Source organism: Acanthaster planci, linkage group LG05 (genome assembly GCF_054643075.1).
Source record: "Acanthaster planci isolate LZ-2023a linkage group LG05, COTS_SCS, whole genome shotgun sequence".
NCBI lineage: Eukaryota > Metazoa > Echinodermata > Asteroidea > Valvatida > Acanthasteridae > Acanthaster > Acanthaster planci.
Window position 1 is genome coordinate 3,166,762 of NC_141781.1, and position 12,785 is coordinate 3,179,546.

Below are 12,785 nucleotides of genomic sequence, written 5' to 3' on the forward strand. Positions count from 1 at the left end.
AATTACAAGATGACGTTCCCAGAATCACAAAAAAAACTTGTATACCTCCCCCGTGATGACTTCAGGAAGTGTGGCGATATCAATGGACACAGAAGAAGAAATAAAACAGTAATTAAAAACACTTAGATGGTCTTAAGCTATTCTGCGAACCCCTCAACCACCCCATTAACAATCGTGTGCTGAGGACCCACTTCGGCTCTTCATTAACGACTGTAACCATAGCAACAGCTGACGTTGGATCCTGACGATGCCCGGATGCTACGACCGATAGGAGCACGGAGAAAGAGAACCGTCGGCGAGCAATTTACGCAGAGAGCACGGATGCACATCACTACGTGCGTGCCACATACAGACACACTTACCACAAAAGAACCTGCCCAGCTTGCCCTCGTGGTGGGTGACGCACCGACCTGCTTAACATACATGTACCTTGCGTCTCTCTTGTATAGCAAAGCCTCGCACACTAACGGAATTCTGGTTCTGGCAACAATGGCGGACGCTTATTTTCTCGGCCGTGTTTCTCTTGTTTTTGTCGTTCTTGTAGCTGTAAGTGCTCGTGGTTTGTATCCTGGTCTTAACTACTACTATGCCCTTTACGGCGACTACCCAGAATACTTCGATGCCTCCTCGTCATCTGATGTCCCCGAGGAAGGACTACCGTATGTTGATGACAATGGGAGGTTCGAATACAACCTGACCATGCCCGGAGTTAGACCTCCTAAGGTGAGTTCAAAGCTTAAACAAGAAAAACATAAACAGCAAGGCAAGCGAATAAAACCATGTATATATTCTATTCTATTGTTGATACATGTACTGAATTTGTAATAGGCGTCACTGGTTGTTCGAACATAGAGCAAGGAACAGATGCTCTATGGTTAGAATCACCATCATGGTTCTGGTATGCTGGAATCCTTTAGTATTATAACCAATCTTTAACCATTCTGTTTTTAAGAGTTATTTCGGCTTAGTCTTCTCCCTGTCTGGTCATCAGTCGAATCAAAACTTTCGTAAGCAGGTTTTGTGCCTCCATGTTTACAACTTTATACAATCAGGTATGTTTTTTTCACTCGTGACGGTAGAGCTGGTTTCCTACGAAACAAAAGCATGTTTTATCCTGTTCATCAAATCCATCTTTCATGTTAGCCTCCTTTACCGTTTTTGTCATATCAGAAAAAAATCCACAATCTAATCTTCCAATTTTTGTTCCTCTACGCGAACAAGGTGCTGTAGTTGAAGTAAAGACATTGCAATGTTATATCATCTTTAGTTTATGATCTTCCCTAACGCAATTGACCAATGTAAACACAGGGATTTCTAAGGGTTTGTGCGAAATCCAACCCTCTACCTCCTTAGTGCAGACGTCTTAACCACTCAACCACTGACCATGTTCAGGCAAGCTTACCATTTCGATTTTAATATTATCGCAGTAGGTACTGCATTTACGACAGCAAGTAAGTACATGTATTTTATGGATGTCAGGAAGTAAACTATCACCTGGCAATGGAACTCTTTCATTAAGCGAGACACCATCGCATTAAAAATAATTTATTCTGACTTTACGCACTCACTGTTTTCAACGGTTCGAGACAAAGAGAACATACAGAACCGCAGAACGTGAATTTGGCTGTTTGGCCTATAATTATGAATAAACAATAAAAATCAAACCAATAATTGCGTACCTGCTAAAATATCAACCGGGTGCATCCAACTGACACGATATTTACATGGAGGCAAAATAAACAGTACATTCTCACTGCATAAATATAAAAGATTGGATAACAGAGCACACATGGATTCTGGCAAATATTTTTGTTGCTATGGACGACAACATTTGACCAAGCGGAAAGATTTCTGTCCAAAATATTTAAATTGCCAAGATCTCCACCCAAGGTCAAATTCTTTTGTACTGTCAACAAACTAGTCCGTTATTTGCGGGAGTTCTGTGTAAAATGATCTAAATATGAACAAACATATACCATTGAAATGCAAATTTCCTGAGGCAATTTTACCTATCGAATAGAGACGTTTAATAAAATATGCCATGTTCTGAATTTAATTTGAATGTGAACGACGACAGGAGATAGATTGCTTCGTCAAGTGCAATAGATTCGGTGACATCTGCCCTTTATAATTCAATGTCTATGCTTGAAACCATTCAAAATAAGTTAGGAGCATGGAAATACGATAATGCACAAATTGAAAAGTTGAATTTCAATTCAGTTTATGTGCAAAATGTATTCAAATAGTCCCAGTGTTTCAACATTGGGAGTTTATATATATAGCCATGCACGTTCCATTGAGGGAATATTTTGTGACACGTTTTGTCAAATGGAATTCAAATGCACTTCCACTTTTGAGCTTAAAACTGCCTTTAGTTCATAAAAACATGACTGCTTGAAAACGATGTTAAACCAAAATTGTACTATTTTCACAAAAGAGGGAAACATGAAAGCTTTATAATTATTAGTAGCACCTGAAAAAAACCCAGAATACATACACAATGTAGATGTTGAACTGGTAGAAATTTAATAGCATCTTACGGAGACAATGGATTTAGGAAAGTATAAAAATTGATGCAAGCGAACATTTTTTTCTTTTTTGGTTGAACTGTTATTGGCATCACGTCTTTCTCATACTTTTCTAATCCCTGCGGTGGCAAATTAATTTTCCGTAAATGAAAATGCTAATAAAAAGCTTCATTGCTTTTCTACCAAGTCGGTATGGTGAAATAAAACGACAAAGGTGGTTCTTAAAATGTGAATGACGCAAATTTAAAAATTAGCACGTCTAATTTGAGTTCCAGAATTCTTGAAATGGACCACGCTTGGACAACTCAATTCTCAAATTCCGTCACTACAAGAACGTGAAAATGCATTTAAATTCCAGTGACTGGGTCGGGGAAGGCTTCAATGTGCCACTATTTCTCGTTCTTCGATCTTCAGAAACATTCCAGCAGGTATTTTCTCTGCGGTTCAGTTATGTTACATTTAATTGCCTCTCGTGTCGAGTAGGCCTATTTCTTGAAATCACTGTGAACATCGCTTGAAGTGTTCTACTTCACGAAGGGATGTGATTGAACGCTATACAATTCACATCTAGCCCCTCTGATAAGCAACAGCGCAATAAATACACGAGGTGATGTCAACGTGAAAATTGTTTAATCTGGCCTCTGTTATTACATTGTGGCACAATGACCGGAGCAAGATCGTTATTGAAATCGCCATGAGAAAAATAAATTAAAGAGCAAACAACCTGGAAAAAATCGTGAAAGTGTAGATCCTAAATCAATTGTAGTGTGCGGTGATGGTGTGGCACAGTGACGCACTCGGGATTAGTTGGCGGGGGGGGGCTCGGACCAGGCTTTACTCAGCAAAATAACCAATGATACTCAAGCCCCCTCTCCCGTTGTGCAACAGTGAACGGCTATATCCGAACAAGTAGGTTAAGATAGATGTATACATGGTATCTCCGTTTTTCAGAAAGAAAAAAATCAAAACGGGGGGAGCTGAGCCCTCCCCTGGGTGCGCCACTGGTCTGACTTCCCAACTCGTAACTGTCTTATACTATAGCACTACCTGTCCTGTGCTTGTGTGCTATAGCAAGCTACCTGTCCTGTGCTTGTATGCTGTAGCAAGCTACCTGTCCTGTGCTTGTGTGCTATAGCAAGCTACCTGTCCTGTGCGTGTATGCTATAGCAAGCTACCTGACCTGTGCTTGTATGCTATAGCACGCTACCTGTCCTGTGCGTGTATGCTATAGCAAGCTACCTGACCTGTGCTTGTATGCTATAGCACGCTACCTGTCCTGTGCGTGTATGTTATAGCAAGCTACCTGTCCTGTGCGTGTATGCTATAGCAAGCTACCTGTCCTGTGCGTGTATACTATAGCACGCTGCCTGTCCTGTGCGTGTATGCTATAGCACGCTACCTGTCCTGTGCGTGTATGCTATAGCAAGCTACCTGACCTGTGCGTGTATGCTATAGCACGCTACCTGTCCTGTGCGTGTATGTTATAGCAAGCTACCTGTCCTGTGCGTGTATGCTATAGCAAGCTACCTGTCCTGTGCGTGTATACTATAGCACGCTGCCTGTCCTGTGCGTGTATGCTACAGCAAGCTACCTGTCCTGTGCGTGTATACTATAGCACGCTACCTGTCCTGTGCGTGTATGTTATAGCAAGCTACCTGTCCTGTGCGTGTATACTATAGCACGCTGCCTGTCCTGTGCGTGTATGCTACAGCAAGCTACCTGTCCTGTGCGTGTATACTATAGCACGCTACCTGTCCTGTGCGTGTATACTATAGCACGCTACCTGTCCTGTGCGTGTATGCTATAGCAAGCTACCTGTCCTGTGCGTGTATACTATAGCACGCTGCCTGTCCTGTGCTTGTATACTACAGCAAGCTACCTGTCCTGTGCGTGTATGCTATAGCAAGCTACCTGTCCTGTGCGTGTTTGCTATAGCAAGCTACCTGTCCTGTGCGTGTATACTATAGCACGCTACCTGTCCTGTGCGTGTATGCTATAGCAAGCTACCTGTCCTGTGCTTGTATACTATAGCACGCTACCTGTCCTGTGCGTGTATGCTATAGCAAGCTACCTGTCCTGTGCGTGTATACTATAGCACGCTGCCTGTCCTGTGCGTGTATGCTATAGCAAGCTACCTGTCCTGTGCTTGTATACTATAGCACGCTACCTGTCCTGTGCGTGTATGCTATAGCAAGCTACCTGTCCTGTGCGTGTTTGCTATAGCAAGCTACCTGTCCTGTGCGTGTATACTATAGCACGCTACCTGTCCTGTGCGTGTATGCTATAGCAAGCTACCTGTCCTGTGCTTGTATACTATAGCACGCTACCTGTCCTGTGCGTGTATGCTATAGCAAGCTACCTGTCCTGTGCGTGTATGCTACAGCAAGCTACCTGTCCTGTGCGTGTTTGCTATAGCAAGCTACCTGTCCTGTGCGTGTATACTATAGCACGCTACCTGTCCTGTGCGTGTATGCTATAGCACGCTACCTGTCCTGTGCGTGATGGTCATCTTACAGAACAGTACTTTTGTTCAAAAGAATATGCACAAAGAAACTTAACAAAAGAATTGCCCTGCAAGATGGCTACCACGCAAAGCCTCCATACTGGGTTTTCCATCAGTAGGGCTTTTCCACAAATCACATTGCATTTGCTCATATCCGCCCCAATTCTTCGTTACATGATTGTCGAAGAGGATGTTAATTTATATAACAGGTTTTGCCCTTACCCAACATATATATTTATAAACAGTGTATGCTCAGTGCTTGTCCAAGAGCTTGTGAAAAAAGTCACAAGCTTACTCGGGTAGGACTCGAACCCACGACCTCCTGCTTACTAGTGCAGACGTCTTAACCACTCGACCACCGAGCTTGCCGGGGGCGGCTGGCCGGTCCGAATCAGGTGAAGCAGCGGGTACCGCGAACTATTTTCAAGATGTACATTTGCGCTGGGGAGATGTTAATTTATATAACGGGTTTTGTCCTTACCCAACTCTTTTTTTTGCAAACTCTCGAACAACCACTGAGCATACAGTGTTTATTAATATATACGTTGGGTAAGGGCAAAACCCGTTATATAAATTAACATCTCCCCAACACAAAAAATACATCTTGAGAAGAGGATGTTACTAGAAAGTGTGCAATGATGGCTTAATTTTTGAAGTCAGCGTTTTGCTCATTGGACACATGGACAAATTGTGAAAGTTAACTTATCGAGATGCCAAATCATAAGTTTGAACTGTTTAAGATCCTTTATTTATATTTTGGGTTTCCCTACAGCCGGATACTTACTACTGCTATTCAATGCCCTTGTCAGATGAGGTACCGGTCTTCATTGGTAAGATAGTTCAATTACAGATCAACTACAAGTCTCCTCAAATTATATGAGCGTCAATAATGTTAGGTGATTTAAAAAAATGTATTCCCACAATGGAGTCTGCTATTTTTATATCAAAGTTGTGTTTTTCTACAGTTGGCTGCTAAAATTCTGACTGGCTCTCTGTACAAAATAAAAAAAGTATACCGAAAGTGTTAAAAATCTCCGTAGCTATCAAAAACACAAGATAATAATACACGTAGCCTACTACTAAACACTGAATGAAAATATATAACCCTCTTTAAAATTAAGGGACAAAATTGTATATTTTGAACAAATTTGAGGTAAAATGGAACACCAACCAAAGGGTGATTTTGCTTCAAACTTTGGTTGCCCATACGAATTGTTATGCAGGAGTCAGATTAAGTGTTTTATAGGAAATTTTATGGGCACCGCAGGCCCTATACTAATAAGCACCAGCATCAATTAATAGGCTGTGCTGACTTTATGTTTAGACCAATCTGGATTTCATTTCCGTCTACTGAAAGTAATATTGTAATTATATGCATGAATTCATCTGCGACAGTCATCTTCATTAACCAAAGATATTGCGTCGTCTACCCAGCGCCATATCCAATAACTCTGATTTGAGTTCACATTCATCTCATGCAATCAAGAGGTCATGCCTCATGCCTGTAAATTAAAAATGCACCCAACAAGGGAGGTATATGTAGTGTTTCTATGACAACACTAATGGATGACAAGACGCGAGATACGTTCCTAGGTAACAAGGAGTGTGATATATTGCAAATTGCTTCAGGCTCCTGCTGATAATAAAGGTCAAAAGGTAATTTTCTATAACTAACATTAGTACGAGGAAGCAAGCATTAAGATAAAGACGATCTTGCATCTGAATAAAACTCACTGTCAACATTTAATGTATTTGAAGTTTAAGTTTGTTTTCAGGGTAAGAATCCATTCTCCTTACTCGTAAGACGAACTCCACCATGTGAGCTAGAAGCAAAAAGACATAGGAACTGAAAATACAAAACTGTAACAGGAGCCCCATTCAGTTTTGGTTTCCATTCTGTTGGTATTAGCCTCGACTATCTTTTCCTCTTTACCTGCATTTCATACTTATTCAAGTCCCATTATTTTGGAATAGTGAAATTATTAATTCATGCTTCCATCTGTGGTTTCTAAATGTCGCGCTCGGGCAATTATCCCCTTTCCGATAGCCACACAAGATGCACACGACAAACACGGTTTCAAAGATGAACCTACAGTAAACTATCCGGTAGCACTCAAGCGAAGCAACGGGCTTCGAAATTATCCATCTAAACGCGCAATCATGTACGAGTTGTGAACATGTTTATTTAATAAGCGAGCCACAAACCACTCAGGTGTGTATCCAGACTGTTATTTCTCAAACGAGTTGCGTTCGCCTTCATTGGTGTCACGATAAAAGTACTGAATCCTCAACGCCTTCCGAGAGCTATTTAGAAACAAATATAAGCTTATTGGACTCAAACAACAGCGGCCTAGGCCTTCTGTTGACCTCAGTCAACGTCTTCATAGCTTCATCAGCTTCCAGGGGCTGGCTAAAACTTGTTCTGGTTGGGTGGGATGGGTGCACGGGGCATCATTTAACGGGCGTAAATCCCGGAGGATGGGGATATAATCCCTCATGTTTGGAGGGGGGGTGGTGGGCTATACTGAACCATCCCATTCCAACTTTTCGCGGTGCGAAAAACTTAAAGCGGATTGTAAAGACATTTTCGGACTTCCCATTAAATACCAAAATGTATTCAATGCCGTTCCAAACGGGAGAACAATTTTTTTTATAAGCCAAAAATATGCCATTCTGGTAAATATTCTGCACGAATATATTCATCTGTGCCATAAATGATGCCCCCTACATAATGTCATACGGTGTCAGCACCCCCCGCCATTCGAATTTCCCTGGCTGCGCATAAAAGTAAACCCCCACACACAATTCCCCATCCCCCATCCCCAGTCTCCAGTATAAATTTACGCCATCACACTTATCTTTTAGGAGGCCAAGGGACAACAGAATGGATCTAGAAACTTATCAAATGCTAACCAAAATTGCTAAAGATGACGAGGAAGACTAGACGAGGGAAAAGACATGTGACATCAAAGCTGACAAAGATATAAAGATTGAGATTTGGGGCTTCATAGAGTAACTTTTAGCCTGAAAAAAGGAATTTTAAAAAGGACCTGTTTGCGTGTTGCGTTGAAAAAAAAAGGTTGCTGTCTTCACTGCCTACTTTCTTACATTCATAGCCGTTATTAAAAATCCAAACGTAAATAAGGGGATGCCCTCTGAAATAACACACAATTGTTCATTAGCAGTGTCCTAAACTTTGGCACCTATCAAGGAGTACATCCAGGGGTGCACAACACTCGTTTCTTTTTTTCAGGTTGCACTGAAGTCAGGTGAACTGTGGCTTGTGCATAAGATGTGAGCATTTCGAATTAAAGAGGAAAGATTTGAGCATAAGTCCCAGCACGGGTTAACATGAATTTCTGTAGGTTAAATAAAATGTGGAATACATGTTTGCATCCGTTAATGTTATATTCATGTTTATTTACCTCCGCATGAAGGTCAGAAACTTTGTTACATAGAGGAGTAAAGTGTCAATTAGTTGTCCATGTTAGTCTATCGCCTTTTTCAATTCCGCAAAATATCGGCTATATACCCTTGAGGGTTGATAATTTCGGACAAGTTACTATAAAAAAGCCACAGGGCAAATTCGGTCTAGGATTTGGCCCGCCGGGGGGGGGTATGAAGCATCACGATCCAACGATTTTGATTTATGTGCTTGGATTTGGTGTTTGATATGGCTCTGGCCAACCATGTGGGCCTACAGATACATATATTCGTGTCCAATCTACACTTATTCTACATTCTGCGCTTCAAGGCATCTAATCGGCGTGCAGGCAAACATCGTGCCCGGACGAAGCTCTTAATTGCCCCGGCACGAAGTCCAGTCACGCACGGTAGCGACAACGAGTCCGGGTGGTGCCACAGTTCGCCAAGTCATACTGATATCCCGCAAGGGCCTACGTGCGGCGCATCACGTTTGGGCCCCACGTCCAAGATAGTCCGAGTCAAAACAACAGATCAAGAAGTGAATACTGTCGATGGAAATCAATTATTAACAGCTCGGAAGCATAGGCCTACGTTGTGCGCTCGCAGGAAGGCCTTCTAGACTGAAATTGGCATTCTCAGCGTTGATGTCGGGAATGAATGAATGCTGGTGATGGCAAACACATTACGTCAGACCACCGACATCCGGCCCAATGCACTGCATCTCAAGACGCTTTGTTTGTTCATCTCCCTTTGCCTTTCGGTGAATAGGTGTCTTTATTGTCACCAATGCGTCAGAACATTCTCAAATGAACATTCAGAGGTTAAAAATCGTGAGTGCGTTGCAGGAAGCGGCCCCTCTCAAAGAAAATTATATAAATATACAGTATATAAGATATAAAATAAAAATAATTGGCGAATATTGAAGAACTCTAAACTTAAACGAAAATCCAAACACTGCCTTTCTTCACGGAGGCTATATCTTAATTTTCCGATATCCAAATATGAAATGAAGATATCTATCCCAAAATTGTATGGATATTGATTGTATATTTGTTCTTAATGCCTTTTGAGTTATTCATCATACGAGGAAATCCATTGCTGATTCATAGCATCTTCGGTTTATGAATTTTGGGCGACAAGAACCGCATCAAGCCTTCACGTTGTCATACATGTACATAATTGTTGAGATGAATCGTCACCATTCTGAGCAGTAGTTAGTCTCGGACTTCTAAATTTCTGCGTTAAGTAATGCCCCAAAGGGACAATGCGCACCAGGTAGGCCTAAGTTGCACGGAGCGTTAGGTAATTATGAAAAACAGGGCTGCATCGCTACCAACGTTGTCTTCCTGTTGCATTTTTGTTTGAATTATTGGGATGACATTGCAAAAGACTACGTTGGTCATATCGCAGACTTGACCAATGTAATCTCCCGTTCTGCTGTTCGCTAAAAAAACACACCGAGTATGAATCCCTCGTTTTCCTGTCTAGTTGGTTACCAGCCTTTGGCGCAGAAGATGACCGCCCACCACATGATACTGTTTGGATGCGCTGTGCCAGGGGGTACGGACACCGTGTGGTAAGTGTTGGAATTGGGGAGTTGTGAAATTGAAGTCGGTGAAGAAACACCCGCAGGTGCAACAGCACCAAAGCAACAACACCTGTTCGGGACCCCATTAAAAAGTGATCGTCATATTTGTTCGAAAATGGAAGAGTTCATTAGTATCGCACGTGATTTGGTGTACATGCACAACACAATTACAACTGTCAAGAAACTGTTTGCTGTCCGTACTAAAATGCATAAGAGATTTTATTTCAATTAAAATGCAGGACAGGACCGGGATTGCTCAGTTCAGAGCCTCTGAAAGATGATTGAAAGCCTTCAGGAAATCATCACTTCCAATCAAGATCGTTAACAGGCCTCATTCACAAACTGTAGTCACGAGGGCCGACTGCATTATTTCAGGTCGCTGCAGAGGTTGGGTTTATTAAGCCATGTGACGTGTTCTCTTGGTTGCAGGAACTGCGGGGAGATGGCGGGAACTGGGGATAACCCACCTTGTCTGATGGGGGAGAAGATTCAATATGCCTGGGCAATGGACGCACCGCCACTCAAGCTACCCAATGGTAAAACCATAGATGAAATGTCATTACCCCACCAACCAGGATTTGGACAGGATTGGGGAAAGGTGTCCCGTTGTCACAGACAACATTATTTTCTTAGGCGTGCACAAGCGTAGAACCGATGCCAAACGGTATTTTTGTTGCTCTGTTCAACCCATTGTCACCGTTCCAATTTCGTTCATCGACGTCCCAGTTCTGCTTTCAAAATCTCCACCCATTGTAACTTACAACTCCGCAGCCCCGAGTGTTTTTTTTATACTGTGCACGCATTCCCATTTTGTTTTCTCTATCGTGCGTTTTAGTTCTCTCCTTACATGAGCTGATTATATATCGTGACACTCCCGTTGTTTATGGCTGTCTGTGACAGCAACAGGAGGATTAATTTCAAAGTGTATCAGGTGGCTTTATGGAATCTGATGATTTCATTCGTCACCGAATGAAATGGAAATGAACATGATTGTTGTTTATGATGTTCTTTTCACTGCAACCCGTGGATTGGAACGTTCTATTCTTTGCACAAAAAATTCATTGACACTTGATCGACAACCCTTTAATCATGTGACAAGGATTTATTCAAGCCTCTTACGGGTTGAAAATAGAGCAGGTACAAGTACATGTAGGCCTATATCTGTACACTGATGATCCAAGCTTCAGTAAGAGTAAGATGACCTTCCATTTTTACCACAGAAAAGAATAGTCGATAAGTATAGGGAATGTTTGGAAGTCTTGCAAATTTTCTGAAGTTTCTGAATTCGTTGGTTATTTTGTTCAGATGTCGGTTTCGAGGTTGGAGGAAACACAGGTATTAACTACCTCGTTCTGCAGGTGCATTACAATAACGTAGACAAATTCAAAGGTGAGTCCCAACTTTCACACTTTTGCTACTGCCTCACTTTAAGCTCAGATAAGAGGCTGCCTCTGAATATCTGGGGCCCTATTAAAGAGGTGACTAGCGATGTTCCTATCGACTCCGAAAGTGATCCTATTTTATAAATACAAGGAGGAACAACTCTGGCCCAATATAACCGAAGATTCCAGCTATTGATGAAGTTTGAAATGATATGTGTATTGAAGAACATTTTGTTTAAATTTGAGGATTGGAAATCTTCAATATTTAGCATATTTTATGAGATCCACCCGTACAGACTGATACCTTGCATTTCACTGTGGAAAGAAGACACTGTACACCATAAAACTATATTAAAAAAACTCTACTGCAAGAGACGTCAACTTTTCAAGTCAACTTATATTTTTAAAAAAGGGCCTATTTATACAAAACACAATGTGAAGAATAACCCGGATCGGGCTTCGCTTTTAACCAATTAAACTTGGTACTTCGCAGATGGAACACAGGACTTTTCAGGAATCGGATTACAGATGACATTCCGTCCGTAAGTACACCCACATACTCCGCGTGAATGTTAACCACACACTGTGTCCTCGATAATAAATTCATATCTTTCCGCGCTCGTAAAGGACATCGCCAAGTTGACCCAGTAACGTATTCTACAGGGCCATTAATTGCCTGGCAAAACCTTGTGGTAAATTTCACTGGTATTTTAAATTCTAGGCGAGGGAGGGTTCTCAGTTGAACACATCAACAACACGCTAAAATGGGGGCAGTAAACTGATATCTTTGCTTTTGTACACTTCGATATTTGATACAAGACTGTCGGAATGCTAGTGCACACGATTCTTCTCACGTCCCAATTTCAGGCAAGACCATCTGGCTGGTGTGTACTTCATGGTGACCAACGACGGAGAGATCAAAGCAAACACAGAGAGTGAGTATCAAAAGTCAAACACATCTTTTTTTTTCTTTACAAATAATAAGAGATGTAACATATGAATGAGCAAAAATATGTCACCAGATCTTTTCCAACCAAAGACAAATTGCTTGAAACTTAGCTTATTAGGAAACAATTTTAAATAGTAACATAGGCCAGTGGTAATTTCAACGTTGGAGCATTTTCTGAGCAAAACCCTGGGCAGAGGTTTGCTTGATAGTCTTTCAATTATAACTTGAAAATGAATTTATTATGCTGTTTTGTTAATTAAATAAACGTCTCCATGTTTTTTATTACGTACTCTTCTCCTTCTACATTTTTCACGAATCATTTTCTGTTACGATATGACTCTGGCATTGAGCGTTCGAGCAAAATGTTGAGAATTAGAATAAAAGGCACCTGATGTTAGAGTCTGACATC

At 41.5% G+C, this 12,785-nt stretch overlaps 1 protein-coding gene across 1 annotated transcript in view; it reads left to right on the forward strand.

Moving 5' to 3' along the window:
- Window positions 1–12,785, forward strand: part of LOC110982914 (peptidylglycine alpha-hydroxylating monooxygenase-like) — a 20,869-nt gene continuing 8,084 nt past the window's right edge. Inside the window, exons 1-7 of the mRNA XM_022241699.2 lie at window positions 1–723; window positions 5,804–5,861; window positions 9,946–10,033; window positions 10,475–10,581; window positions 11,351–11,434; window positions 11,921–11,969; window positions 12,295–12,362. Coding sequence (XP_022097391.1) covers window positions 256–723; window positions 5,804–5,861; window positions 9,946–10,033; window positions 10,475–10,581; window positions 11,351–11,434; window positions 11,921–11,969; window positions 12,295–12,362 — 922 coding nt within the window. The 5' untranslated portion in view covers window positions 1–255. The remainder of the gene's footprint in view (window positions 724–5,803; window positions 5,862–9,945; window positions 10,034–10,474; window positions 10,582–11,350; window positions 11,435–11,920; window positions 11,970–12,294; window positions 12,363–12,785) is intronic.